The sequence below is a fragment of the Tarenaya hassleriana genome, unplaced genomic scaffold (assembly GCF_000463585.1).
Source record: "Tarenaya hassleriana unplaced genomic scaffold, ASM46358v1 Cleome3, whole genome shotgun sequence".
NCBI lineage: Eukaryota > Viridiplantae > Streptophyta > Magnoliopsida > Brassicales > Cleomaceae > Tarenaya > Tarenaya hassleriana.
In genome coordinates, this window is record NW_010966177.1 from 1,336,246 (window position 1) to 1,359,630 (window position 23,385).

Sequence of the window (23,385 nt, forward strand, 5' to 3'; positions counted from 1 at the left end):
TTTTCAATAAATAACAAACAAGTTTAATTATATCTGAAAATCAATTTTCAACCTTAATATCGTTTATCTAATTATAATTTGTTGCTTATATTTATTATATGTGTTGAATTCCACTCTTAATACTGTTGACTAAAAAATTATTAACTTATTTATTTATTTATTTATTCATATTGTTGGCTTAATTAATTCATTGTTCTAGTTAATTTTTGGCAATTAGCAAATTTATACTGCTGTTATGATATAGAACCGTAGTTTTTTTTTAAAGTTAACTGGCTAAATTTCGTGGACTGTAATATGAATATGGAAAGCAATTTATTTCGGAGATTAAATTAATAATATATATTTATAATCCTATGGATTACTCATGAACGTAATGATCCAGCAATTATTATTTAGAGATATATTAAATAAATTGATATTAAAACATAAGTTTTTCTCTTTTTTGACCACTCCTCTCTCTCTCTCTCTCTCTCTCTCTCTCTCTCTCTCTCCCTTTTCTTCCCCTTTGTCTTCTTTCATGAGAGGTGGTTGTGTTTCTCTGTAAGAAAAAAAACCTTCCATTGAAGAAGGCTCGTCTTTCTTAGATCATACAGTCTCTCTCTCTCTCTCTGTTTTAGGTATAAATAAGAGCATATATACCAATAATGTCCATACTCACACAAAATCATAACACAAAGGCTACGAGAAGAAACCCAACTCTGCAATCTGCAGATATCCAGTTTTTTTCTTTTCAAAGGAAGGAAATTTCATTGACTGATTAATAAAGTTTCCTCTTTGCTCTCTCTCTCTCTCTCTGAATCGGAAAGATGAATGGTTTGAGTCATCACGAACAAGATTACTCCGAGTTCGTCGAAGTCGATCCTACCGGAAGATATGGAAGGGTAAAATTTAAATATCTTATATAAGTCTGAAATGTTTTTTTGTCGGATTTGTCTGTTTTCTCGTTAGGTTTTGTTTGAAAGTTGTTTGGGTGTGTTCTTGTTGCAGTACGATGAGATTCTTGGCAAGGGAGCTTCGAAGACTGTGTAAGAATCCGATCTCGATCGTACCAGATTTCTTCTGTTCTCCTTTTGTCTATGTCTGAAACGCTCGATTCGGGTTTGCTCAAGATTTCTTGTCTTTCCCTTTTTTTCTCTCCTGAATTCTGCATTTTTCTGGATCTGGTTATGGAGTTTCATGCCTAACTCCCTCTTTAATCTTCCTTTTTAGGGTAAAGTTTCGGACTTTCTGTTTTCCCAATCAAAACCCATTTTGCGATCCATCGAAATCTCGAGAGTGCCCTTTGGATTTACGATCTTTTGAGTTACTGATTGAATCTAAGTATCCTCCTTTCAATTTCAGATTTCTTTCCAAAGAGAAAAAAGTTCTCTCCTTTTCCGCTTCCTCAGTGACTTGCCGTTTTAAAGATTCTTTTCCCGCAAAAGAAGAAAAAAAAAAATCCCTTTTCTGCATCATTTTCATTTGTTTTCTTGCTTATCCATTCCAGAATCTGCAAAAAAAAATGAACTTTTTTGGCCGATTCATCATAAACCAACTGGGTGATTTTCAAAAACGATGATACTGAAAACAACCGATGGATTTTTCTTCTTCTTTTTTTTTTTTGCAGTTACAGAGCTTTTGATGAGTATAAAGGCATAGAGGTGGCATGGAATCAGGTGAAGCTCTACGATTTCTTGCAGAGCCCCGAGGATCTGGAGAGGCTCTACTGTGAGATCCATCTCCTCAAAACCCTAAAACACAGAAACATCATGAAGTTCCACACTTCTTGGGTCGACACCTCCAACCGGAACATCAACTTCGTCACTGAGTTGTTCACCTCTGGCACCTTGAAACAGTAAAGACCGTTAGCTAGCTTCTGTTTCTCTGTTCAGTTATCTGGTTTTCCCTGTAACATATTCTCCATTGTTTCCTTAGAAAGACAGTTTTTTTTTGGTGGGTGGGTGATATATAACGCAGGTACAGGCAAAAGCACAGGAGAGTTAACATAAGGGCGGTGAAGCAATGGTGCAGGCAGATACTGAGAGGCCTGCACTATCTCCACAGCCATGACCCTCCTATTATCCACAGAGATCTCAAGTGTGACAACATTTTCATCAACGGGAACCAAGGCGAGGTCAAGATCGGGGATCTCGGGCTGGCTGCTGTCTTGAGAAAGTCCCAAGCTGATCATTGCGTCGGTAATACGCAATCTGTCGTCAGATTGAATCTCTCAGGGAAAACGTTTTTTTCTCAGTGGCTGAAAACGTTTCTTTTGCTGTCTTAGGGACACCCGAGTTCATGGCTCCAGAAGTTTTCGAAGAGGCTTATAACGAGCTGGTTGATATTTACTCGTTCGGGATGTGTATCTTGGAAATGGTTACATCCGAGTATCCGTACAGCGAATGTACTCATCCTGCTCAGATATACAAGAAAGTTATGTCGGTAAGACCGTTAAGAACATGGCAAAGACTGTTCCTTTCTGACACAATGCTCGGTTTTTTCCTGAGTTCCGGTTGTGCAATTTTTTTTTTCAGGGAAGAAAACCGAATGCGCTGTACAAAGTGAAGGACCCTGAGGTTAGACGCTTCATTGAGAAATGCTTGGTGACTGTGTCACTTAGGCTCTCGGCCCGGGAACTTTTAGATGACCCTTTTCTCAGCATTGAAGATGGTGAATGTGATTCAAGAGGCCTTGACATCGGTAGCCAGATGGACTATATTGGCCCTCGAGTTAGGCAGCCTTCAGTAGTTGACTACTGCAATCGCTTATTGCGCCGTAATTCTTATCAACATCAGTACCCGAACGGATATCACGGTAATGATTATCAGAATGAATGGACGTACAACGCAGCTGAGACAGAGACTCATGGGATAGAACTCTCTGAATGTCAGAACGATGATCACGAAGAAGAAAATCCGGATTCTGGTTTTGTTGACATTTGCATCAAAGGGAAGATAAGAGATGACGGTGGATTGTTCTTACGCCTTAGAATAGCCGATAAGGAAGGTGAGATACATTGCCATTTCCTATCTCTCTTTTCCAAAATGATCGGATATTTTCAGTTCCAGAATCAAACAGTACATATGTTCTTTCAGTTCTAGAGTAGAGAGAATGACTGTAATGTCGTTGCAGGGCATGTCAGAAACATATATTTCCCGTTCGACATCGAGACAGACACAGCACTGAGCGTCGCCACGGAGATGGTGGCAGAGCTAGACATGGATGAGCACGATGCCACCAAAATCTCCGACATGATCGATGGGGAGATCGCTTGTCTGGTGCCCGGATGGCGAACTGGTCCTGATTTCCAAGAATCTCCATGGCTGGACGAGAACTCAAACATCTGCTACAACTGCACCTCGAACCGAACGTCCATGGGCTCTGTCATGGAGTTCCTGAGGAACAACCCTGGAGCCAATGTCATCCAATGCTGCGGAAACGGGTGCGGCTCTACGCACGGGCGGTTCGAGGAAATCACGTTTGAGTTGAAACAAACCGAGGAACGGCTCAGAGAGATCTGGAAGCAGCAGCAGCGGCAGCGGCAGGAGAGTCGCGATCTTAGCTCGTTGGGGTCGGGACAAAACGCATCAGATGCAGAAGAGGAAGAGGAAGAAGAAGAAGAGGTGAACTCTCAGAAGAATGAGGGAAACATGTTTTCTTGCGATACAAGCAACGATCTGTCTGAAAATAACAAGGAGCGGATCGAACAAGAGCTAAGATGGCTCAAAGCCAAGTACCAGATGGAACTGAGAGAGATTGAAGGACAGCAACTCAAGTTGCGACAATCAGATAACCGGGATGAGGGGCAATTTTCCGGTTCAGTTCCGGTTAAGGGGAAGAAATTGTACGGCGGTGAAAATTTGCTGCCGAGATGTCTGAAAAGGACAAGTTCGCTTCCAGTTGACGCATAATTCATTCTTGGTAATAGTTTATGTATACCTTTACATAGAAAAATTATATATTTTCTAAAAGCGATGATAGATTAGAGAGAGTGTTGTAGTTCTTTTCCGAATGATTTTACAATAATACCCCTAATCGAGGTCTTCATTTACCTTGGTTTAATAAAAGGCTTGAGGAATTCGGGAATTATCCACGTTTATTTCAACTTCTCCATTAATTTACGATTTGTAATATAATAACTTTATCAATTCCAACACTCGGAAATTTAATAAAAATTATATACTTGGAGATTTAGTTTTAGCGTTTCCATTATTTTTATCTTTCTTTTTTTTAACCCCTTTTCATCTCGATATATATATATATATATATATATTATTGTCTATTTTCTAATAAATGTTTCTTATAAATTGCTTTTATTTTATTTGGAAAAGAATAGTAGATAAGTCTGAATTATTGAGCATGTGAGCTCTAGCTGGCCAATAATACTCTCAATCATCACTATTATTGTTCTTTATTTTTTTAATTTCGTATTATGCATTTTATATTAAATATATAATGTTATAAAAAAGTAATCTAAATTATAGAGTATTGAGAAATCATCTTTCACTGAAGATATTACATACTTCTAAATAAATTCACTATTTTTTAAAAGTTATATAAAATGAGTAAATAAAATGTTTTATAATTTAGAATTTAATAGGGGAGAAAAAAAAAAAGAAAAAGAGAAATAAGAAGTCAATTATGACTCAAAACCCCACAACACCAGACTGCCATGTTCCATGCCGACCAATCTGTTTCAATATGGGTTCATCCACATTACCAAATCTTTTATCCTATATATGCACACGCATATAGTACATATATATATATATAATGGTTTTTATGTAATAAATTACACAAATAATTATAATAATATATGGCTGTGCTGTTTTTTTAATAATATATGAAGAGCTTGCACATATACACATCTATGGACCAATTTGGATTTTTGAACCTAGCAAAATCATTGTATTTTGGGAGTTATTATTGTCGTGAATATATAGAAATCAAATTGATTTAGACAAGGATTAACATTTTTATTTTGCTACATTTGGATTCGATTATTTATATTTATTTTTTAAAATGATGTCCGTTCGAATTTTATATGTATTTTTTTTATAAATTTTTAATGAAAACGGTATTCATTTTCTATTATTTTCATTTGATTATATCAATATTTTTAATTGAATTCTGTTGTTTTATTTAAAAAACGTATATTCAATAAAATTTAAATCAAATTCACTATAGATATATAAATATATATATATATATATATAGATATATATATATATATACATATATATATATATATTCAATTTTCGATATTCAAATTGAAAATGAAAGGTTACCTCTATTTTTTATACAAATCAAACGATACATTATTTTGTCAGGGATTCGAAAAGTTGGTAGATACATTGATGGGGAAAGAAAATTCGACCACTAACTTGGTACTATTATTTATACCGAGACAAATTTGGAAGTTGTGAATATGGTTACAATTTATTCTTTTTTATTTTTTTATTTTTCTGGTTATTTGTAAAATTAAATGAAAATGGTAGGGCCACACGGAGAATTGAATTAGGTTGACCCATCAAGGGTAAGAATAATAATGAATCATATAATACAAGGGCGCAAAGTCATTTGGTTGTGCAATGATGACGTGTAGATATTGTATATACAAAACGTACGGTTTTGTACCGAACTCCAAAATCAATGCCAACTATAATTTCCTCATTTCCCACCATTTCATTTTATTGTCGGTCCAATTCCGCTGTTGTTTTTCCCACTTTCCCTTCCATCATTTATTGTTATTATTATTATTATTATTAGATCCAAAACAAAATGGGGTGTAAATATATTTTTAATTTGACTAATACCCGTCCGTGGAGATCGGAGTTTCTTATAATATCATATTGTATTTGCAAATTTACGATAAATAAAAATAGAGATTTCTATAATTTTTTTTATGTATACTATTACTGTCTCAAATAGAATAATAGTCTTGGTATAATGATGTATATATCTACACATTAAACATACTTAATTTCCTAATACTTTCTAATACATATGTATTTAATTTCGCTTCAACAACTTTGAACTATCTTAAAATTGTTCAGATTCTTAATTATTTTCTTACCCTTTTAGATAGATATTATAAATAGATTATTAAATTGTAATTTTTTTAGGCATTTATTAAAAAGAATCCAAAGATATCCACTGGACTTTAACAAAATCCAAAGATGTCAAAGTTCGTAGGGCTTTCCTTGGGCTTAAAGGCCCAAATTAAAGATTTGTTGTTGGTTCTTTTATTGGGCTCAATTGTAGCAAACCCAATTAGAATTAGGCCCATTAAGTCAAACCCTAAGTCCTTGAAAAAAATTAGCTCTACTATATATAAATTCTAGGGTTTTAGTTTTGCGCATCTCTTTCTTCCTTAGCCGTGCGGGAGCAGCTGCAAGCGAGATCTTTCTCCTTCCTCGTCCTTTTCCTGAAGATCGCAGCCATGGCGGACAAAGCAGTCACCATCAGGACCAGAAAGTTCATGACTAACAGGCTTCTCTCCAGGAAGCAATTCGTGAGCTCTCTCTCCTTGCGTGTGTGTTTCTCTCTGTTTTAGGTTTTAACTCGAATGATTCGCTGCACTGAGCTCCAAAGTCACGATTTGAAAATTCCGTTCCCAGTGTAGATTGTTGTTGGATTTCTTTGGAATTCGTGGTAGAATGAGCTAGTTATCGGAATATCGTCGTTACTGAGAAAAATTTAGTCGCATTAATCTTGAACCTCCGCCAGATATTTGGTCATTTTAACAAACAAAAAGTTCCCGTTGTCGCGTGATCGATGCCAATGCGGCATCTGATAATGGGGGGAATGTGAGGAGTAATCGTGTTTCTCGATGCTAAGTTGAGCAGCTGGAATTTTTGGCAAAATATAGAATTTACTCGTACCGATTGTTGAAAAGTATCGGGTCTTAAGAATTCCAGTTTTTGCTGAATGCAACAGTTTAATCGTACATTGCTCTGCAAAATTATGGATAGAACTCTAACGATGTTGCAATCACCTGTTGTCTCATACTCTTGCTTTGTTATAGGTCATTGATGTTCTTCACCCTGGGAGAGCCAATGTCTCAAAGGTATATCCGATATGCTTATATATTCATCTAGTTGTCTTTCTCATATGATGCAAATTATGCCCGGTTTTTCTTCAGTTTTTTTGTTGTAGCTGGATGAAAAGTTTCTAATGATGGACTTAATGTTAATTTATGAAGGCTGAGCTGAAAGAGAAGTTAGCAAGGATGTACGAGGTCAAGGACCCAAACTCAATCTTTGTATTCAAATTTAGAACTCACTTTGGAGGTGGTAAATCTACTGGGTTTGGCTTGATCTACGATTCTGTTGAGAATGCCAAGAAATACGAACCCAAATACAGGCTGATTAGGGTAAGTCTTCGCTTCTGTAGTTCCGCTCTTTACTTGTATTTCTCAGACGTTACCATCTATAGTTATCCTGTCTGTAACACTATCCATAGTTTCTAGGCTAGCATTGTCATGTGGAAGTAGGTATTTAGTTAGCAACTATTGTTAGCATTGTTGTGCTTGTGTTGAAGTTTCTTTTTGTGAACATCAGCACATCACTAGGAAAATCTCGATGTCTTGTTAGGTTGCCCATGTTGTTAGGGTGTTAGAATCAAGATTTGTTTTTGGTCTTTTTCATAAAAATAACTGTTCCATGCCATGTTATACTGAATGCTCATCATTCATCATCAGAATGGACTCGACACCAAGGTTGAGAAATCAAGGAAACAGATGAAGGAAAGGAAGAACAGAACGAAGAAAATCCGTGGTGTTAAGAAGGTAATACAGATTTCCACTGTATATCAAACTCGTTATCTGATATCATGCATCACTCTTGTTAAATTTTATTTTACTAAACGGTAATCGTGTTCATCGATGTGTAGACCAAGGCTGGTGACGCCGGAAAGAAGAAGTGAGAACCTTCCGAAACAGATAACTGCGGTTTTGCTCTCCGTCGCCCGTCTTTTATTTCCATGTCTGAAATTAGATAATTATCGAACTAGACCTGTGTTACTGCATATCGGTTTTGTGATGTTCGATGTTTCACTTGTTCAATCTCGACCTGGATATCGTTTTAATGGTTAGAAAATGCCTGTTAAGATTTTCGTTGTTTCAGACGTTATGTGATTTATTTGAGGGTTGTTCTCGACAAGAGATCGTTTTTGGCTGCACATGGGTTTCGTGGTTGGATAGTTGTTGAAATGATCTTATGGTAGGTTTCTTTCTAAATTTGTGAACGGGAATTTGTCATGTGCCCAAGGCTGGGAGTAGAAATAGCGTTCCGCGTTTGGCGTTTATAATGTTTACATTTGTTTGGCATTATTCTACTGCGAATATAAAGTAATAAAATGAAAATGCAAAAGGCATCCTACTTTTAAGTTGAAAGTTTTCTCCTTTTGTTTTTCCTTGGTTGGACAAATATGACTTGTTCCTACTCTAAGCTTTATTTATTTAAATTCTATTTTTTCGTGCGTTTTTTTGTTGGCTCATATATATATATATATGTGTATGTATAACAGATCGTAACGTTTTTAGTATGCCGCGTGTGGCACATGCCAAAGTCAAAATAGATGAGCCATCTTTGATTCCTTCTAATCTCTCTCTCTCTCTCTCTCTCTATATATATATATATATATATATATTCATTTCTCTCTTTTAATTCAAACAAAAGCAATTTCACCTGTCTTTATATGAATGCCCAATTTTCGTATTAAATTAGTTAATAAATGAGGAATAACTTTGCGTATCATGTCACGTTTTATGGAGTTATGTTCTTATGTACCGAAGCTTACGTGTCATTGTGATCCCATGACTCATCTCCATTTGACTTATAGTTATCCCCTATTTTCATTCTTCAATATATGTGTATATATATATATATATATATATAAGTTTAAATAAAATTTGATCTAACAATTGATTTGTTATTATTGTTAAATTTCAATGAATTGAATATAAACTAATATAAAAATAAAATCAATGAAAATAAAAATATTTTATAAAAAATCACTTTTTTCAAATATAAAAGTTATATTTAAATAAAATCAAATTGAACAAGACGATATAAAATAAAATTGTGTATATTTTAAATATGATTCTAAAGATAATCCAATCAAGATAATAAAACCCAAAATATCCCATCAAACAAAACTATATCACATAGAAGCAGTTTTTTTCCCCAATTTCTGCAATGTCAAAATTTGGTAGCTTCAGCGTCTACCCATAATATATTCGACGTTTTTTTCCCCTATATATATATATCATTATATTGATATTCCTAAATTCAAAGCAACCTTAAGAGTACAAATCAAAATCTAAAAACACAATTTAGATCTATAATCCAAACTTACCTTAGAGGAGAATCCAAATTTTCTTTGTTTCCTGACAAATTGGAATAATCCAATTACATATTAAATTGCCACAATTATTTTGCAGATTCCTCTCTCTCTCTCTCTCTCTCTCTCTTCACCCTGTTTTCATCTCTATCTAAAAAAAAAAAAAAAAATCAATTCCATAGCTTTTTGGACTTGTCGGATTTGTATATAAACACCACAACTGGTTGACGTAGCTTCTCACATCTCTCCTCTCCTCTTCTTCACCCACAAACCCTATTTTTCTTCTGTGTCCTTCCTCGAATTCTCTATAGTTCTCCATTTTTTGTTTTCTCTGAAGCTCCCGATCATGGATGAAGCTAAAGGTAAGGATCCTTCTCCGCTCCTAGCATTGTGCCCAGAATCTCGGGTATCTGGATCGCGATCGAATTTTCGCTTTCCTGCTAGAGTTTTGTTGCGTCGGTTCGAGTTCGCAGGTTTTTGTTTGATTCGATTTTCTGGGTTTCGTTTCATCAGCCGTTCGTTTTAGATATACGATCTCAAATAAATCTCGTCGGAGGTTGAAATTTCTAGCCGAAATTTTGGATCTGCACCTGAGAACGTTGACTACTGGATCCGGATTCTCTCTTCTCCGGTCAAATTCGATGCTGAATTAAGTTTCCCCTTTTTCGTTGTTCTGATTCCGGAAGTTTCAGTTCGATTTGGACAATTTATTTATTTATCATTTAAATTATTTTGCATGAAGATGAAATTTATCAGCCACATGTTATCAATCAATATCACAAGTGTACTCATCCATCACAGGCCACATTTGGGGGAAGACAAATGTTGATCATAAACAGGTTTCGTGTGGTTTAAATTGAACAAAAGAAGAGCACTTTGGTCTGAATCTGATTCATGAATCGTCGTGATTACCCATCTGTTCTTTTGTATTCTTGCTGGATTTACGTTGGTGCTCAATAGATTCTGAATTTGCTTAGAAACTCGCCTTAATCTCTTTCTTGTTCCTCGGGAAAATTTCTCTGGTTTGCGTCTTTGAGCAATTTTACTTGTTCCACAAGTAAGATCACGTTGCTCTTTCAGATTCTAACTTGCTGTATGAGTAACCCTGACTTGTTGATCTTAGATGTAAACAGAAACTGCCCTTGTTTTTTTAAAAATTATTTCTTTCTGTTTGAAATTGAGCACACAACCCAAGATGTCTGATTGTTCTGTGTTTGAACTGTGTAGTTGTGGAAGCAAGCAATGGGACCATCTCAGTGGCTTCTGCCTTTGCCGGACACCAAGAAGGTACGGACTTTAAAGAACATTTGAATAGATCAGTGACATGGGTAGGATTTGATTCAGTGGTTATAACGACGATATAGCATCCCAATTCTGTTTTTTTTTTCTTTTGCTGAATCTTCTAAGCTTGATCATGTGCACAGCTTTTGTAATGGAATATTATCTGTTGCTTGTCTTGATTATTACATGGCAGAGTCTGCTTTAGTATATGTTTGATTCACCAAAAAGACTGCTGTTTGCAATCTGCCCACTAATCCAATCATTGATATCTCTGAAATTGGCAGATCAAAATCTGTAACCTTTGTCAAAATTACATAGCAATCTTTGTTTGCAACATGCCCTTATTGCCTTCTCGTGTTGTTTCAATCAGTTGTTCAGGACAGTGACCATAAGTTTCTAACTCAAGCTGTCGACGAAGCCTATAAGGGAGTTGACTGTGGTGATGGTGGTCCATTTGGCGCGGTTATAGTGCATAACAATGAGGTAGTGGTCAGCTGCCATAACATGGTTCTGAAACACAAGGACCCGACTGCACATGCTGAGGTTACAGCCATTAGAGAGGTTAGCTCAAGAAAAACCATAATGTCTCTGAACCATTGTAGCTTTACCATATCAGAGTTCCAAACTCTGTATGCCGTCTGACCCGTTTGATCTTTCTAATGCTTCATGAAAATGCAGGCTTGTAAGAAACTGAACCGAATCGAGCTGTCGGAATGCGAGATCTATGCATCTTGCGAGCCGTGTCCCATGTGTTTCGGGGCCATCCATCTGTCTAGGCTCAAGGTAAAACCTGCTAAAAAAAGGAACAAACCCATCTGGAAAAATCGTTTCTTTTCGTTCGGAATAAACTGGTAGATCTTTTTGTCTGATTGATGAGTGTATGCTTGTGGGGCCAGAGGTTGGTCTATGGAGCCAAAGCAGAAGCGGCCATAGCCATCGGGTTCGATGACTTCATAGCCGATGCCCTGAGAGGAACTGGCTTTTACCAGAAAGCTCAGCTTGAGATCAAGAAAGCTGATGGCAATGGCGCACAGATCGCCGAGCAAGTGTTCCAGAACACCAAGGAGAAGTTCCGTTTGTATTAGATCATCACCATCGCCATCATCATCATCATCATCATCATCCACATCATCATCATGCAAAACGATTAACTGAATAAACTCTCTTACATGAAATTGTCAATTTGAAAAACTCCAAAGTTGGAAATGTAAATACTCTGTTTCTTCTTTTATGGACTTTGTCGTCTTTTCTGTAGCAATTGCTAACAAAATTAAATAATTAAAAAGGTCAACCGCGAACGCTAACGCTCTTCAACTGAATGGCGTTTGTGGAACGCCCTTTAGCGGTTTTAAGGCTATTCACCTTTGCAAAAAAAGACGCTGAAGTCCCCCCAACTAACCGCAACCGCAATGACCAAGCGCGGGTAGGACCACCTCCCTCGTCATCGTATTTTGAGTGTAATACCGAAACTACCCCTGATTCTCTTGCCCTACCACCAATCCCCAAGCGAACCAAATCCTCGTGACCTGATCACGCTCTTCTATCTCTTTTCGGTCTCCATCTGGATCTGGAGCTCGAGCCCGGATCTGGTTCTTCCTCTTCCGACTCTGAAGCTCCCGATCATGGATGAAGCTAAAGGTAAGGATCCTTCTCCGCTCCTAGCATTGTGCCCAGAATCTCGGGTATCTGGATCGCGATCGAATTTTCGCTTTCCTGCTAGAGTTTTGTTGCGTCGGTTCGAGTTCGCAGGTTTTTGTTTGATTCGATTTTCTGGGTTTCGTTTCATCAGCCGTTCGTTTTAGATATACGATCTCAAATAAATCTCGTCGGAGGTTGAAATTTCTAGCCGAAATTTTGGATCGTCTGATTCCGACGAGGATTTGCGGGAGAACGACGATGTCGTGATCCCGGAGGGCAACGACGCCGATGAGGACGATCCGGAGGAAGATCTGAATTCGCCTTCTACCTCGTCGCTCGCCGTGGTTTCTGCTGTTTCGACGGCGACCGCGGTGATTTCTGGTGCGGAGGCGATGGCTTCCCCGACTGCAGCCGTCACCGTTGCCCTCCCGGCCGGATCCGCCGTCGCCGTGGCAGCGATTCCTGTAGATTCCGATCAGAAGTGGCATCATATGACGGAGATCGTTCAGCAGAGAGCCGCGCTAGACGACTCGAGACGGCTTTTCCAGAGGCTATGGACTGACGAGGACGAGATCGAGCTCCTCCGTGGGTTCCTGGAGTATATGACGACGCACCGTGGGAGCAGCTCTCATCCGCCGGACACGGCTCCGTTTTACGAGCAGATAAAGTCAAAGCTTCAGCTTGATTTCAACAAGAACCAGTTGGTTGAGAAGCTCCGGCGACTGAAGAAGAAGTACCGGAATGTGATGAGCAAGATCAATTCCGGCAAAGAGGTATTTTTCAAAAGCCCTCATGATCAAGCTACTTTTGAGATTTCTAAGAAGATCTGGAGCCATACGGGGAAAATCATAGGGTTTGAAGATAACAACGTCCTCGATTTCGAAGAAACAAATAACCACCACCTTCAACACCAACACCATGTAAATACCACCAATGGTAACTCAACCTTTAACAACCCTAGTGCTAATCTTAACATGGAGATTGATGCCGAGAATGGTTTTGAAAAGAAAGCGACGATGAGTAACAGTAGTGGGTCAAGGAAACGATCACGATCAAGAATTGGGAAAATGGAGGAAGACAAACCCATTACTCCATGTGATGGGCATGTACCAAATGCTGCCAGCAATATCAACCTCAATGAGAATGTGACTGGAGCTGGAGGGAATCTAGCAGGGTTGATAGAAGAGACTGTGAAAAACTGCGTCTCGCCCATAATCAAGGAGATGATGAATGGGACAACGGCCATGATGATGGCCGCGGTGGGAGGGCTCCCTGGGGCGGGCGGTCATGGCTTAGGCACATTAAGCTTAAGCCCTATCACAATGCCACCGCTGAATTTGGGGATTGGTGGGGGTGGAGGTAAGGGGATAATGGACGAGCGGTGGAGGAGACAGCAGATGTTGGAGTTGGAAGTGTACTCGAGGCGATTAGAACTGGTGCAGGAGCAGATTCGAGTCGCATTGCACGAGTTAAGGACAATGCCCAGCAGCGGAGGAGGCGGATGATGATGATGATGAACAAGAAGAAGGAAGGAGGTGATGATTTGTGTTGATATCTAAGTTATTAGTCTCACAAAGTCGTAATCTTTCGAGTTCTAATGGCATATACTATGGAATTGAGATGGTAGAAGTTTGTGTATAACCTTTTGTTGTTAGATTGTAGTTTTGTAGAATGTCATTTGTCCGATAACAAAAAAAAAAAACACTTTCAGACATGAACATTATTAATAAATCTAGCCATACTTGTAATAATCATTTTCTTTCGCTTGTGCATGTGATCCTTGACTCTGTGCTGCAGTTCGAAGCTCTTCTCATAGACTCGAATTTGATATATATATATATACATACCTATATATGTGCGTATATATGAATGTATATACCCCTTGATGAATGACAGAGTATAAGGATTCCGGTTTGGGATGATATGCAAGTGCCGGAAAGCTTTGCAGTATCCAAAATAAAACCGGTTTAAGAATTATCGTTTTATGATTCGGTATGCAATTGCAGGTGGTTTTTCCAAGTGGTGAAGAAAGATATTTGTTCGACTCTATCAGACATGAATTTTGTGCAACAATAAAAAAAAAATCGATATTTTGTATATAATAGTTTCTTAATTTATTTCGTGTTTATATTCCTGAAAACAATTTTAAAACTGAAAATAAAATAGATCAAAAGATTAATCACTGTTTGTTTCGGTAAAAATTGTAGCACATGCCGAAGTAGATTGTCTTAAGCACGATAACAAGTGTTTACCGATGTGCTCGTATAATTATCCCAAGTTAAATTCATTACCCACAAATTTCCAATAGATAAGGGTTACTGGGTAAGATGAAGCTCTCATTTCAGGCAAGTCATAAGAACATCTCTTGCAAGAAAAAAAAAAACAACCCAGCGATGAAACTTTGATGTTTCTCCAAGTGAATCAGCAAGTGGGTATGCTCTTATTGCTTCTGGGTTTGTCCATTTCGACGTCTCTCTCCTCAAAGTTTCTTTCTTTGATGGTTTCGTTCGCTTTTCCATCTCTGTTCAATTTGTTCGGTGAACCTCAAGATTCTGGTTCTGGGTTTGTGACAAAGCCTTTGAGCGTCGAAGTAGATTCATGTTTAGTGTGGGTTCTTTGGATTCTGTACATGTACTATTTGATTTGCTACGTGACATTTCATACCCAAAATGGCAAATCTTTGTCTTCTGAATCTCACTTTGCGGTAGCCCTTTTGCCCGATAGACTGTTTCAAACTTGCAGGAACGCATAAAGACGATTAGATGGAGGATGATCAATGCTTGATCAAGAAAGACGTGACTGAAGTAAAAGCTTATAATCCAACTCTTCTATACAATTGCTTAATAGGAAATAACAGCATGAGGTTTAATGGGTCTTGCATTTGAATAGCTGATAGGTAATACTCCAATGGTTTTTCTGAACAGTGTTGTGGATGGTTGCGTGGCCCGTATCGCTGCAAAGCTCGAGATGATGGAGCCTTGCTCTAGTGTCAAAGACCGGTATCTCGAAAACCCTTTCTTGCCTATTTCCCCTAAAACATATTTGTTCTGAAAATTCTCGAGCTTTTGATGTTGTTTCCACTTGCAGAATCGGGTATAGTATGATCAAAGATGCAGAAGAGAAGGGATTGATTACACCAGGGAAGGTACAACACTAACCAAGAATCTGTTCTTCTTCGTTACAATTTGACAGGAAGAGCTGAATTGCTTATATTGGATTTATAGAGCACACTGATTGAGGTAACTGCGGGCAATACCGGTATTGGCTTAGCCTTCATTGGAGCAGCGAGAGGTTACAAAGTGGTTCTCATTATGCCTGCAACAATGAGCCTCGAGAGAAAAATTGTTCTCAGAGCATTAGGTGCAGAAATTATCCTCGTAGACCCAAGCAAAGGCCTTAAAGGATGGATCGAGAAGGCTGAAGAGGTATTAAGCAAAACCCCGGATGGTTACTTCATGCAGCAATTTAAAAATTCTGCAAACCCAGATGTAAGGATTCTCCATCAACATTTTACCTGTGATGGGAGAGTGGATTACTCTTCGGCTCTTGCCCGCTTTCTCGTTCTCTGACCAGTGTTTTCTGACCTGGTTTGCGTAGATTCATTATCAAACTACAGGTCCAGAGATCTGGAGAGACTCTGCAGGGAGGGTAGATATATTGGTTGCGGGTTCTGGTACTGGTGGAACGATTTCTGCTGCAGGGAAGTTCCTCAAGGAGAAGAACAATGACATTAAAGTATGGAATGATATCTCGAATGCAAAACTTTTTCATTTGACTTCACATCACTTGCTCTCGAGACTATTGCACAGTTCTAGGCCTTAACTAGTTGAAACTGGCTCCAGTTTCCCCTGCCAGGCAAATTAGATTCAGTGTTTTGTTTCATTATGATCGCTATCTATCTACAGGTTTGCGCCGTTGAACCTGCAGAAAGTCCGGTGCTCAGTGGAGGGGAACCGGGTGAGCCTTTTCCCCTTTCGTGCTTCTGATTCAAACTTGTAATCTCATCAATTTTTAACCGGGCAAACATCATTCTTTCCCGGGTTTTTTTTCTTGCTGATAAACCTTTCTTGATCTCCGACCATTAAGCCAGCTTCCTTGTTTCCTGGTTTCTTGATTTGTAGGTCGGCATCTGATTCCAGGTATCCGGCCCGATATCATCCCAGATGCTCTGGATGTCAGCCTTCTTGATGAAATCATCCAAGTTAGTCGCTGAAATATACAGTCTTTTGTCACAGATTCTTGAACTTAACCGGCGTCTTGTTGAACCGGATGAAGATTTCACCAACTCATACTAAAATATGCAGATTTTCGACTTCTTTGCAGGTATCAAGCGAGGAGGCCATGGAAACAGCTCGGCTTCTCGCTCTGAAAGAAGGATTGCTAGTAAAATTTTCGTTCCAATTTGGTTAACGATTTGGATTTCGGTATAAAACCAAAACCGGTTTTTTATGATAGACACAAGCATTTGGCAGGTTGGAATATCATCTGGGGCAGCCGCCGCCGCTGCGTTGAGGATTGCGAAGCGGCCAGAAAACACCGGAAAACTCGTCGTGGTAAGTAGAATTATAGAAACCGACAGTGACATCTTTGGAAAGTTGTAGCTTTGTCTTAACTAGAAGGGGGTTCCGGTTTGGGATGATTTGCAAGAACCGGAAAGCATTGCTATAACCAAAATTAAACCGGTTTAAGAAATCTTGGTTTATGGTTCGGTATGCAGGTGGTTTTTCCAAGTGGTGGAGAGAGATATTTGTCGACTCAATTGTTCGATTCAATCAGGCATGCAGCCGAGAACTTGCCAATCGAATAAGACTAGTTCTGCTTAGCCCGTTTCGTCAGGAGTCGGTTTGGCCCGATCCGGTCCGGTCCGGAGAATCCTGCAAAATGGGTCTAACCAAGATTATGATGTTGTCGAATAAAATTCAGTCTAATCGGTACATTCGATTTGATAATTCCCTAATACTTCATATCTTTCCTACTCCTCATGTAGAAAAATGACAAAAAAAATCTTTAAATGGAAAACTAATACAATTTTAAGCTACTAGAATAATATATAAATATAAGTTATATAAGTTATACAATTTTAAGCCAAAGTGATTATCTGAGGGTTTTTTTTTTCTTGTGATATTATAATTAAATTAAATTGATTTTCCACTAATGATGTATTAGTCTTCTGTTCACTTAATTTGGTTATGTTTATATGTTCGTCATTCATCGTTACTTGTTTCTGAAGTTACTTTGTGCTGTTCTTGTTTTTTTTTTTTCTGTCCACAACTTAAACTCCCCCAAAAAAAAATCAGACATTGAAACAGGCAACATTTTCCAGATCCGCTTCTTGAAACTTCTCATAAACCCTAATTTTGCAGGGGGATTTCAGAAAGCATTATTGGCATTTGGCAATGGAAGAACAGTGCTGCTTGATCAAGAGAGATGTCACAGAGGTAAGTAAAAAACCCAATCTCCAAATCTCTTGCGTTGTTTCAGACATTTTTTTTTTGGTCGTGTCAGATCCGTTTGTTTCTTGAACTCTCTTTCTATTGAGCAGCTGATAGGTAACACTCCAATGGTGTATCTGAACAGCGTCACTGACGGATGCGTGGCTCGTGTCGCCGCCAAGCTCGAGATGATGGAGCCTTGCTCCAGCGTCAAAGACCGGTAATAAGAAAAAAAAAACTTTTTTTTCTTGGTTTGATTCTCTCTGATGAAACCTGGGTTTGTTTTCTTAATGCCGTTTCACTTGCAGAATCGCGTATAGTATGATCAAAGATGCAGAAGAGAAGGGTTTGATCACGCCAGGCAAGGTAAGCAGACAAAAACCCTAATAAACCCTCATCATCATCATCCTCATCATCGTCGTCATCGTCATATACTGCAGAGCACATTGATTGAAGCTACGGCGGGAAACACAGGGATAGGGTTAGCCTGCATTGGGGCAGCGAAGGGATACAAAGTCAGTCTAACGATGAGATCAGTGATGAGTCTCGAAAGGAAAATCATTCTTCGAGCATTTGGTGCAGAAGTTCATCTCACCGACCCGGAGAAAGGCACCGAGGGATTGTTAGAGAAGGCTCAAGAGCTAATCAGCGACACACCCGACAGCTTCATGGTCGGACAGTTCACGAATCCAGCAAATCCAGATGTATGCATATGTCTTGTCTCGGTTTCTTGCTTCCCAAGCCTCTTCCTTTTCTAGGGTTTTTTGTAAGTTTATTTTTCGGATGGATTTGTGCAGATTCATTACCGAACGACGGGGCCCGAGATTTGGAGAGATTCTGCCGGAAAAGTTGATATCTTTGTGGCGGGTGTCGGAACTGGAGGAACCGTTACTGGTGCCGGGAAGTTCCTCAAAGCGATGAACAAAGACATTAAGGTACACACATTTTATCGTTCTTTTGCATCTACTCGTTAGATAGATTAAAGAAAAAGAGAAAAACGTCCTTAAAGTTAGGCATCTAACAGATAAATTTACGGTTGTTATCTATCAGATTTGTGCAGTAGAACCTGCAGAATCTCCATTACTCAGCGGAGGGAGATCGGGTGATGAGTTTCTTTCTCTGGTTCATGAGACATCAAGAAATTAGGGTTTTGTTGGGTTTGGTTTAACAAACAGATTTGTAAACTGTTAGGGCATCATCTGATTCAAGGCATTGGAGCCGGTATCATACCAGATGTTCTTGATGTCGGCATCCTAGATGAAATTATTCAAGTACGTACCACACAATGTTCCAAAACGACAATATATACATAATATATATTATTATATCATCATAGGATGATGAAATCTTACTCGGGTGTCGATTCATTGTCAGGTAACTGGCGAGGAAGCCATTGAAACAGCTCGACTTCTCGCCTTGAAGGAAGGATTACTGGTACAAGTCTATCTGTTTTTTTTTTTCTGTTGTTTTAAGGATTCCGAGAAAGGATGGATTCTGATACGAGTCGTCGTCTCGTAGGTTGGAATATCATCTGGTGCTGCTGCAACGGCTGCGATAAAGATCGGAAAGCGTCCGGAAAATGCCGGAAAACTCATCGTGGTAAGCGAGATTGTTCAATCGATAAGTCTGGAAATTGATTTCTGAATGCATATGGTTATCTACAGTGATTCTTGTGGACCAAGAGACATATTTACTCAGTGCAAAAAGAATACGGGTTTCCATTGATTTCATCTGTTCCTTCTACTTAACCAACCAGACCCAATTCGGTCGAAGAACGATGCAAAACCGAGATCTAAACCGGTCCTGATTTTGGTGCAGGTGGTTTTTCCAAGCGGTGGAGAACGTTATTTATCGACTAAGTTATTTGAATCAATCAAAGAAGAAGCAGAGAAATTGCCGATTGAATGAGAAGCCATTTGGCTTTACCCGTTTTGGTTTGGTATGGTCATACCCATAACCAAGAATCCGGTTTGGTATGGTACGGTCACAAATAAGAGTATATGCATGATGTATCTCATTTTGAACATTTTGTTCATGATGATGTATCACGTATCTCCCCCAAATAACACACCCAGTTGACTTACAATAACGCATTCTTCTCATTTTTTGCGTGAACCCAAGAATATCTGTAACCCAGTGGAAGAATTTCCGGTTAGAGTTCGAAACCATTGTGGTGATGATGATGATGATGACTAGTGTGTTGGACCAACTAGACGGGTTTCAACCGGTTTAACCGAAGGAGAATTGAAGTCACTCAGTATCGCATTGGTTAGACCCGGTTAACATAAGATTTGGCCACTAAACCGGCTACGTGAGCTCCCTTGGAGGAAAAAACGCAAGTCTCATGAACCAGCCCAGAAAGGTAAACAACACCAGGGAGCGATTGGTCCCAAGCCAAAGCAATGAATAAAACAAAGAGGAAGAGAACAAAATTCCTCAAAAGAATCTATGCGTGTGTATATATATAGGAACTAATAAGTTCACAGCTCCTATCCCTTGCGGAAAACATAATTCCAGAATTGTGTCATCATTGCGTAAAACTAACCTTTTCGAGGCCCAGCTCCGTTGCAATCCCTCGAAGTAATACTTGGACGAGCTCTCTCACCTCGGTTTCCCTGAAAAATATCACGAGGTTCCATTAAAATTGTCACGGATCTGGATTCTGGTTTGCAGTTTTCGATGCAACCGTAAAGTTCTTGGCTATACATACAATACGATCAGTGAAAAGTCTCGACAGATACCTTGACACAACGAGCTCGCAAAGGGCGGGGAAAAGAACGAGAAGGTGAGAACGTTTGTCACGGTTATCTTCTCGTAGGATGGTTCTTAGAAACGGTTTTAATGGAAGAACTGATGTGGTGTCTGGGTGAATAGTGAGACGGTCAAGTTCTTGGAGGACATATACAATCTCTTCTAGTCTAGCTGTCGGTATTGGACGGTTGCCTGCCAAAATGAAAACACCACCGTTTAAGAAGTGAAGGGGCAGTAAATGAATATGGTATAAGGAGAATGGAGATCGGAACCTAGATTATTCTTGTCGATCAGAAATCTTCTCAAGATGTATTCGCATCTTTCCATGAGCAACATGATAGAGATTTTGCTCACTTCTAATCTGGTCGCATGCCACTTCTCCGTTTCGTCACTGATAACAGACAAAAATGTAGTTCAGGAATGTCAGATATCGGAGTAAAAGCTGCACAATGAGACAAAGACTGATGAACAATCTTAAAAGATCTTCACAGCAGATATTAGTGTCATTCATGTAAAGGAAGACGACAAGAGAGCAAAAGCATAGGCAAAGTACATGGACAAGCTTTTATGAAAAGAAATCTGCCCAGTTTGATATTACCTGCTCAAGGAAAACAATTTCTGCAAGCATGTCAACGAGAATCTGCTACAATGGGGAGGCATCAGCTCTACAGTTTCAATAGGCAACGAGCACGTACGTGATGCACAACGGTCCAGGGTTGAAACAAGCCGCTCCAAGACCTATGGACGGAAGAAACAGACAGATCATATGAGAATCTCTCCCAGAGATTAGGAAAACTCAGGGCGGTTATTGCAAATTCCAATTTTTAGGTTAGCAGAGATGACTGAAATGAAAACCGAGTACTCACTTCTCGAGGGGCATCAACATTAGACTTAAGAATAACATCCCCGAGACCGTTTAACAAGGCCATCTCGAGGGTTTCATTGGCCTTAAGAGCGGCAGCAGGGAGAGAATTAGAGGAAAGCGCACGTCCACAATAACCGACGAGAAATATCTCATAGACATCTCCCACTTCTTTCCAGATGCGTGTTCGGGCAGTTTTGCTAAGTTTCAGGTCCATGTCACCACCCACAGCACATCTTTTGACATCCTCAACCAGCATACGGTTGAAGCCCTCAGCCGCTACCTTCCAGAGTGAACCATCTGGATTGTCTCTTCTTGATGTCATGCACCTGGAAAAATTTGCAGACCTTAACGTTTAACAAAATTCGGACCAAAATATACCCTGTATCCAAAAACAACAGGAGAACAACCAAATAGTTATGGTGACTCAACTGCCCTAGACAAGTTGCATATTTCTTTGCTCAATTTTTTTTTTCTTGTGTGGACGGGCAATTGAAGGGGGAATAGTCAACATCAACATCAAGATCAACATCGCTTTAATCCCAAGTTTATTTGGGATCGACCGCATTAATTTATCGTTTCCACTCATTTCGATTTTGGGTTATTTTCCGAGATTTGCAACAACTTCAAATCATTGCTAACTGACTCGTTCCCAAGTGAAGGGGAATAGTGCGGACTAAAAATTTGCATGATCTTAACATTCAATTTTTGTTTTCTTTTCTTATCCAAGCCCCCACATATGACGAGACCGTTAGAGAAAAGACATTTCTGATTTCGTTTGACTGACATGGCAGTACAATGTACCTTCCGAGGGTTTGGATGATTTCTGGAAACAAGATATACTTTTCAACTGCAGGAGCCTGCAGGAGAAGCTCCACCAAGGCAGGAATTAGCTTCTCTGCGAACATAGTACCGCCTATCCTTGATGTTGGAGTTTCTCTGATGGCGGTCTTCTTTTCCGTTACTACACCATCTGGGATGAAATGAAAAGAATATCAGAATCCGGCCTAGTTAAAAGTAATATCATCGAGGATAAGTGCTTACTTGCATGTTCACCTGTACTGCTCTGCTCAGCTTCACCTTCCTCATTTGACGCGACAAAATCAAATCGTGGAAGATAATGCAAAAACTCTCTGAGCAGGATTAGCCACATTGAAGAAAGGTGCTCAGGAGGACCCAAGGAGGGCAAGATCTCCAAAACCATACGTAGTACAGGTGGGACATGTCCCTTAATATCATTAATGGAACAGGTGTAAGATGGATACAAGGAAGACAATTCAATTTGAAAGCATTGATGATATAAAAGTAGAGAGAAGACAAAGACTTACAAACTCGGTTTCAAAGTTTTCACTATCTATCATGGCCTGTTTTATTGCCAAATCTACAATTGCCAATAACTGCATGTACATTTTATCATCAAACATCTTCTTCGATTGCACATACAGTTCACCTGTCCAAGTTGGAACATACAAATCAAGTAAACAAAAACTTATATTGGCTAATTATTCAACCGAGGAAACGTCTGCAGTTCCAGTCATTCCAGTTCATTGAATTTTCCAAGGAAAAATCTTACGTGAACAATATAGAAAAAAGAATTCGGTAGAAAGGATTAATTACCTAAACCATGCAGAATCTCCTGTTTCACATTGGTTGCCGTATCACCACTGTAACTTGATGACTTTTGGAAAACAAGCTCATACACATCCATTACTGAATTAAGGTAACGTACTGGTAAATTCCCCTGATTCAATAAAACAGTTAGCTGAAAACTGCAACACGGCCAATGATGTTTATTACTTGACAGTCTCTACAATGGAACTTTAGAATTTCAAGCAGATGTATTGTTACCTTGACAGAGTGGGATACAACAGCCGTTTGCAGACAATTTATTGCCGCAAGTGCGACCTCTTTACTTCCATTAAAAATGCTATTCTTAACAAAATCAAGCAGAGACTCCCATCCTGCAGAAGTAGAAAGTCCAAGCTATTTAGCAGGTTAAAAAAAGGGGAAAGAATAGGATGGCCAGCAAAACTCTCTATTGGCTCACCTGACCAGAAGTTACGTAAGCCTATAAGAAGGGGAAAGAACGATCGGAAG

At 39.1% G+C, this 23,385-nt stretch overlaps 7 protein-coding genes across 11 annotated transcripts in view; 6 read left to right on the forward strand and 1 right to left on the reverse strand.

The window, feature by feature from the left end:
- Positions 1 to 473: 473 nt before the first annotated feature.
- On the forward strand, positions 474 to 4,068 carry LOC104818645 (serine/threonine-protein kinase WNK1-like). Its single transcript, XM_019203277.1, has 7 exons — positions 474 to 881; positions 988 to 1,025; positions 1,607 to 1,834; positions 1,957 to 2,177; positions 2,264 to 2,421; positions 2,514 to 2,985; positions 3,112 to 4,068. Exons 1-7 carry the CDS (start codon positions 807 to 809, stop codon positions 3,888 to 3,890), a joined length of 1,971 nt encoding a protein of 656 aa, XP_019058822.1. The 5' UTR covers positions 474 to 806; the 3' UTR covers positions 3,891 to 4,068.
- A 2,275-nt stretch (positions 4,069 to 6,343) lies between these two features.
- LOC104818646 (40S ribosomal protein S24-1) lies at positions 6,344 to 8,141 on the forward strand. The gene is made up of 5 exons (XM_010548309.2): positions 6,344 to 6,493; positions 7,007 to 7,048; positions 7,184 to 7,354; positions 7,682 to 7,768; positions 7,873 to 8,141. The coding sequence occupies exons 1-5, from the start codon at positions 6,422 to 6,424 to the stop codon at positions 7,903 to 7,905; spliced, it is 405 nt and encodes a 134-aa protein (XP_010546611.1). The 5' UTR covers positions 6,344 to 6,421; the 3' UTR covers positions 7,906 to 8,141.
- A 1,388-nt stretch (positions 8,142 to 9,529) lies between these two features.
- LOC104818647 (guanine deaminase) lies at positions 9,530 to 11,863 on the forward strand. The gene is made up of 5 exons (XM_010548310.2): positions 9,530 to 9,686; positions 10,552 to 10,611; positions 10,976 to 11,166; positions 11,284 to 11,388; positions 11,502 to 11,863. The coding sequence occupies exons 1-5, from the start codon at positions 9,671 to 9,673 to the stop codon at positions 11,688 to 11,690; spliced, it is 561 nt and encodes a 186-aa protein (XP_010546612.1). The 5' UTR covers positions 9,530 to 9,670; the 3' UTR covers positions 11,691 to 11,863.
- Positions 11,864 to 12,227: 364 nt separating this feature from the next.
- Positions 12,228 to 14,009, forward strand: LOC104820088 (probable transcription factor At3g04930). Its single transcript, XM_010550460.1, has 2 exons — positions 12,228 to 12,287; positions 12,438 to 14,009. The coding sequence occupies exons 1-2, from the start codon at positions 12,228 to 12,230 to the stop codon at positions 13,746 to 13,748; spliced, it is 1,371 nt and encodes a 456-aa protein (XP_010548762.1). The 3' UTR covers positions 13,749 to 14,009.
- A 1,126-nt stretch (positions 14,010 to 15,135) lies between these two features.
- Positions 15,136 to 17,074, forward strand: LOC104818649 (bifunctional L-3-cyanoalanine synthase/cysteine synthase D2-like). Its single transcript, XM_019203178.1, has 9 exons — positions 15,136 to 15,242; positions 15,331 to 15,388; positions 15,468 to 15,731; positions 15,841 to 15,978; positions 16,149 to 16,200; positions 16,365 to 16,444; positions 16,567 to 16,626; positions 16,716 to 16,796; positions 16,961 to 17,074. Exons 1-9 carry the CDS (start codon positions 15,151 to 15,153, stop codon positions 17,048 to 17,050), a joined length of 915 nt encoding a protein of 304 aa, XP_019058723.1. The 5' UTR covers positions 15,136 to 15,150; the 3' UTR covers positions 17,051 to 17,074.
- Positions 16,975 to 19,784, forward strand: LOC104818648 (bifunctional L-3-cyanoalanine synthase/cysteine synthase D2-like). 2 transcript variants are annotated; one of them, XM_010548312.1, is made up of 11 exons: positions 17,085 to 17,174; positions 17,607 to 17,681; positions 17,786 to 17,895; positions 17,984 to 18,041; positions 18,116 to 18,379; positions 18,473 to 18,610; positions 18,726 to 18,777; positions 18,867 to 18,946; positions 19,050 to 19,109; positions 19,194 to 19,274; positions 19,494 to 19,784. In XM_010548312.1, the coding sequence occupies exons 2-11, from the start codon at positions 17,640 to 17,642 to the stop codon at positions 19,581 to 19,583; spliced, it is 975 nt and encodes a 324-aa protein (XP_010546614.1). In that variant the 5' UTR covers positions 17,085 to 17,174; positions 17,607 to 17,639; the 3' UTR covers positions 19,584 to 19,784. The 2 variants fall into 2 exon arrangements, with proteins under 2 accessions (XP_019058724.1, XP_010546614.1); XM_019203179.1 differs by lacking the exons at positions 17,085 to 17,174; positions 19,050 to 19,109; positions 19,194 to 19,274; positions 19,494 to 19,784 and adding an exon at positions 16,975 to 17,019 and having other exon boundaries at positions 18,726 to 18,917.
- A 274-nt stretch (positions 19,785 to 20,058) lies between these two features.
- Positions 20,059 to 23,385, reverse strand: part of LOC104818650 (protein MON2 homolog) — a 12,796-nt gene continuing 9,469 nt past the window's right edge. For 3 of the 4 annotated variants that reach the window (XM_010548316.1, XM_010548319.1, XM_010548314.1), the window contains exons 35-45: positions 23,336 to 23,385; positions 23,137 to 23,249; positions 22,906 to 23,029; positions 22,617 to 22,738; positions 22,333 to 22,516; positions 22,093 to 22,261; positions 21,293 to 21,617; positions 21,025 to 21,164; positions 20,699 to 20,817; positions 20,417 to 20,618; positions 20,059 to 20,290 (exon numbers count right to left, since the gene is read on the reverse strand). In XM_010548316.1, coding sequence (XP_010546618.1) covers positions 20,203 to 20,290; positions 20,417 to 20,618; positions 20,699 to 20,817; positions 21,025 to 21,164; positions 21,293 to 21,617; positions 22,093 to 22,261; positions 22,333 to 22,516; positions 22,617 to 22,738; positions 22,906 to 23,029; positions 23,137 to 23,249; positions 23,336 to 23,385 — 1,636 coding nt within the window. In that variant the 3' untranslated portion in view covers positions 20,059 to 20,202. The remainder of the gene's footprint in view (positions 20,291 to 20,416; positions 20,619 to 20,698; positions 20,818 to 21,024; positions 21,165 to 21,292; positions 21,618 to 22,092; positions 22,262 to 22,332; positions 22,517 to 22,616; positions 22,739 to 22,905; positions 23,030 to 23,136; positions 23,250 to 23,335) is intronic. The other variant, XM_010548317.2, reaches the window with a different exon arrangement.

Coding starts and splice junctions, on each gene's coding strand:
- LOC104818645 (XM_019203277.1), top strand. CDS start 807: ATGAATGGTTTGAGTCATCACGAACAAGATTACTCCGAGTTCGTCGAA. Junction 2,178..2,263: donor CCAAGCTGATCATTGCGTCG/GTAATACGCAAT, acceptor TTGCTGTCTTAG/GGACACCCGAGTTCATGGCT. Junction 2,986..3,111: donor TAGAATAGCCGATAAGGAAG/GTGAGATACATT, acceptor ATGTCGTTGCAG/GGCATGTCAGAAACATATAT.
- LOC104818646 (XM_010548309.2), top strand. CDS start 6,422: ATGGCGGACAAAGCAGTCACCATCAGGACCAGAAAGTTCATGACTAAC. Junction 7,355..7,681: donor CCAAATACAGGCTGATTAGG/GTAAGTCTTCGC, acceptor ATTCATCATCAG/AATGGACTCGACACCAAGGT. Junction 7,769..7,872: donor AAATCCGTGGTGTTAAGAAG/GTAATACAGATT, acceptor ATCGATGTGTAG/ACCAAGGCTGGTGACGCCGG.
- LOC104818647 (XM_010548310.2), top strand. Junction 11,167..11,283: donor AGGTTACAGCCATTAGAGAG/GTTAGCTCAAGA, acceptor ATGAAAATGCAG/GCTTGTAAGAAACTGAACCG. Junction 11,389..11,501: donor TCCATCTGTCTAGGCTCAAG/GTAAAACCTGCT, acceptor TTGTGGGGCCAG/AGGTTGGTCTATGGAGCCAA.
- LOC104820088 (XM_010550460.1), top strand. CDS start 12,228: ATGGATGAAGCTAAAGGTAAGGATCCTTCTCCGCTCCTAGCATTGTGC. Junction 12,288..12,437: donor CATTGTGCCCAGAATCTCGG/GTATCTGGATCG, acceptor ATCTCGTCGGAG/GTTGAAATTTCTAGCCGAAA.
- LOC104818649 (XM_019203178.1), top strand. CDS start 15,151: ATGGTTTTTCTGAACAGTGTTGTGGATGGTTGCGTGGCCCGTATCGCT. Junction 16,445..16,566: donor TTCTTGATGAAATCATCCAA/GTTAGTCGCTGA, acceptor ACTTCTTTGCAG/GTATCAAGCGAGGAGGCCAT. Junction 16,797..16,960: donor ACACCGGAAAACTCGTCGTG/GTAAGTAGAATT, acceptor TTCGGTATGCAG/GTGGTTTTTCCAAGTGGTGG.
- LOC104818648 (XM_010548312.1), top strand. CDS start 17,640: ATGGAAGAACAGTGCTGCTTGATCAAGAGAGATGTCACAGAG. Junction 18,778..18,866: donor ACTCAGCGGAGGGAGATCGG/GTGATGAGTTTC, acceptor GTAAACTGTTAG/GGCATCATCTGATTCAAGGC. Junction 19,110..19,193: donor CCTTGAAGGAAGGATTACTG/GTACAAGTCTAT, acceptor GTCGTCTCGTAG/GTTGGAATATCATCTGGTGC.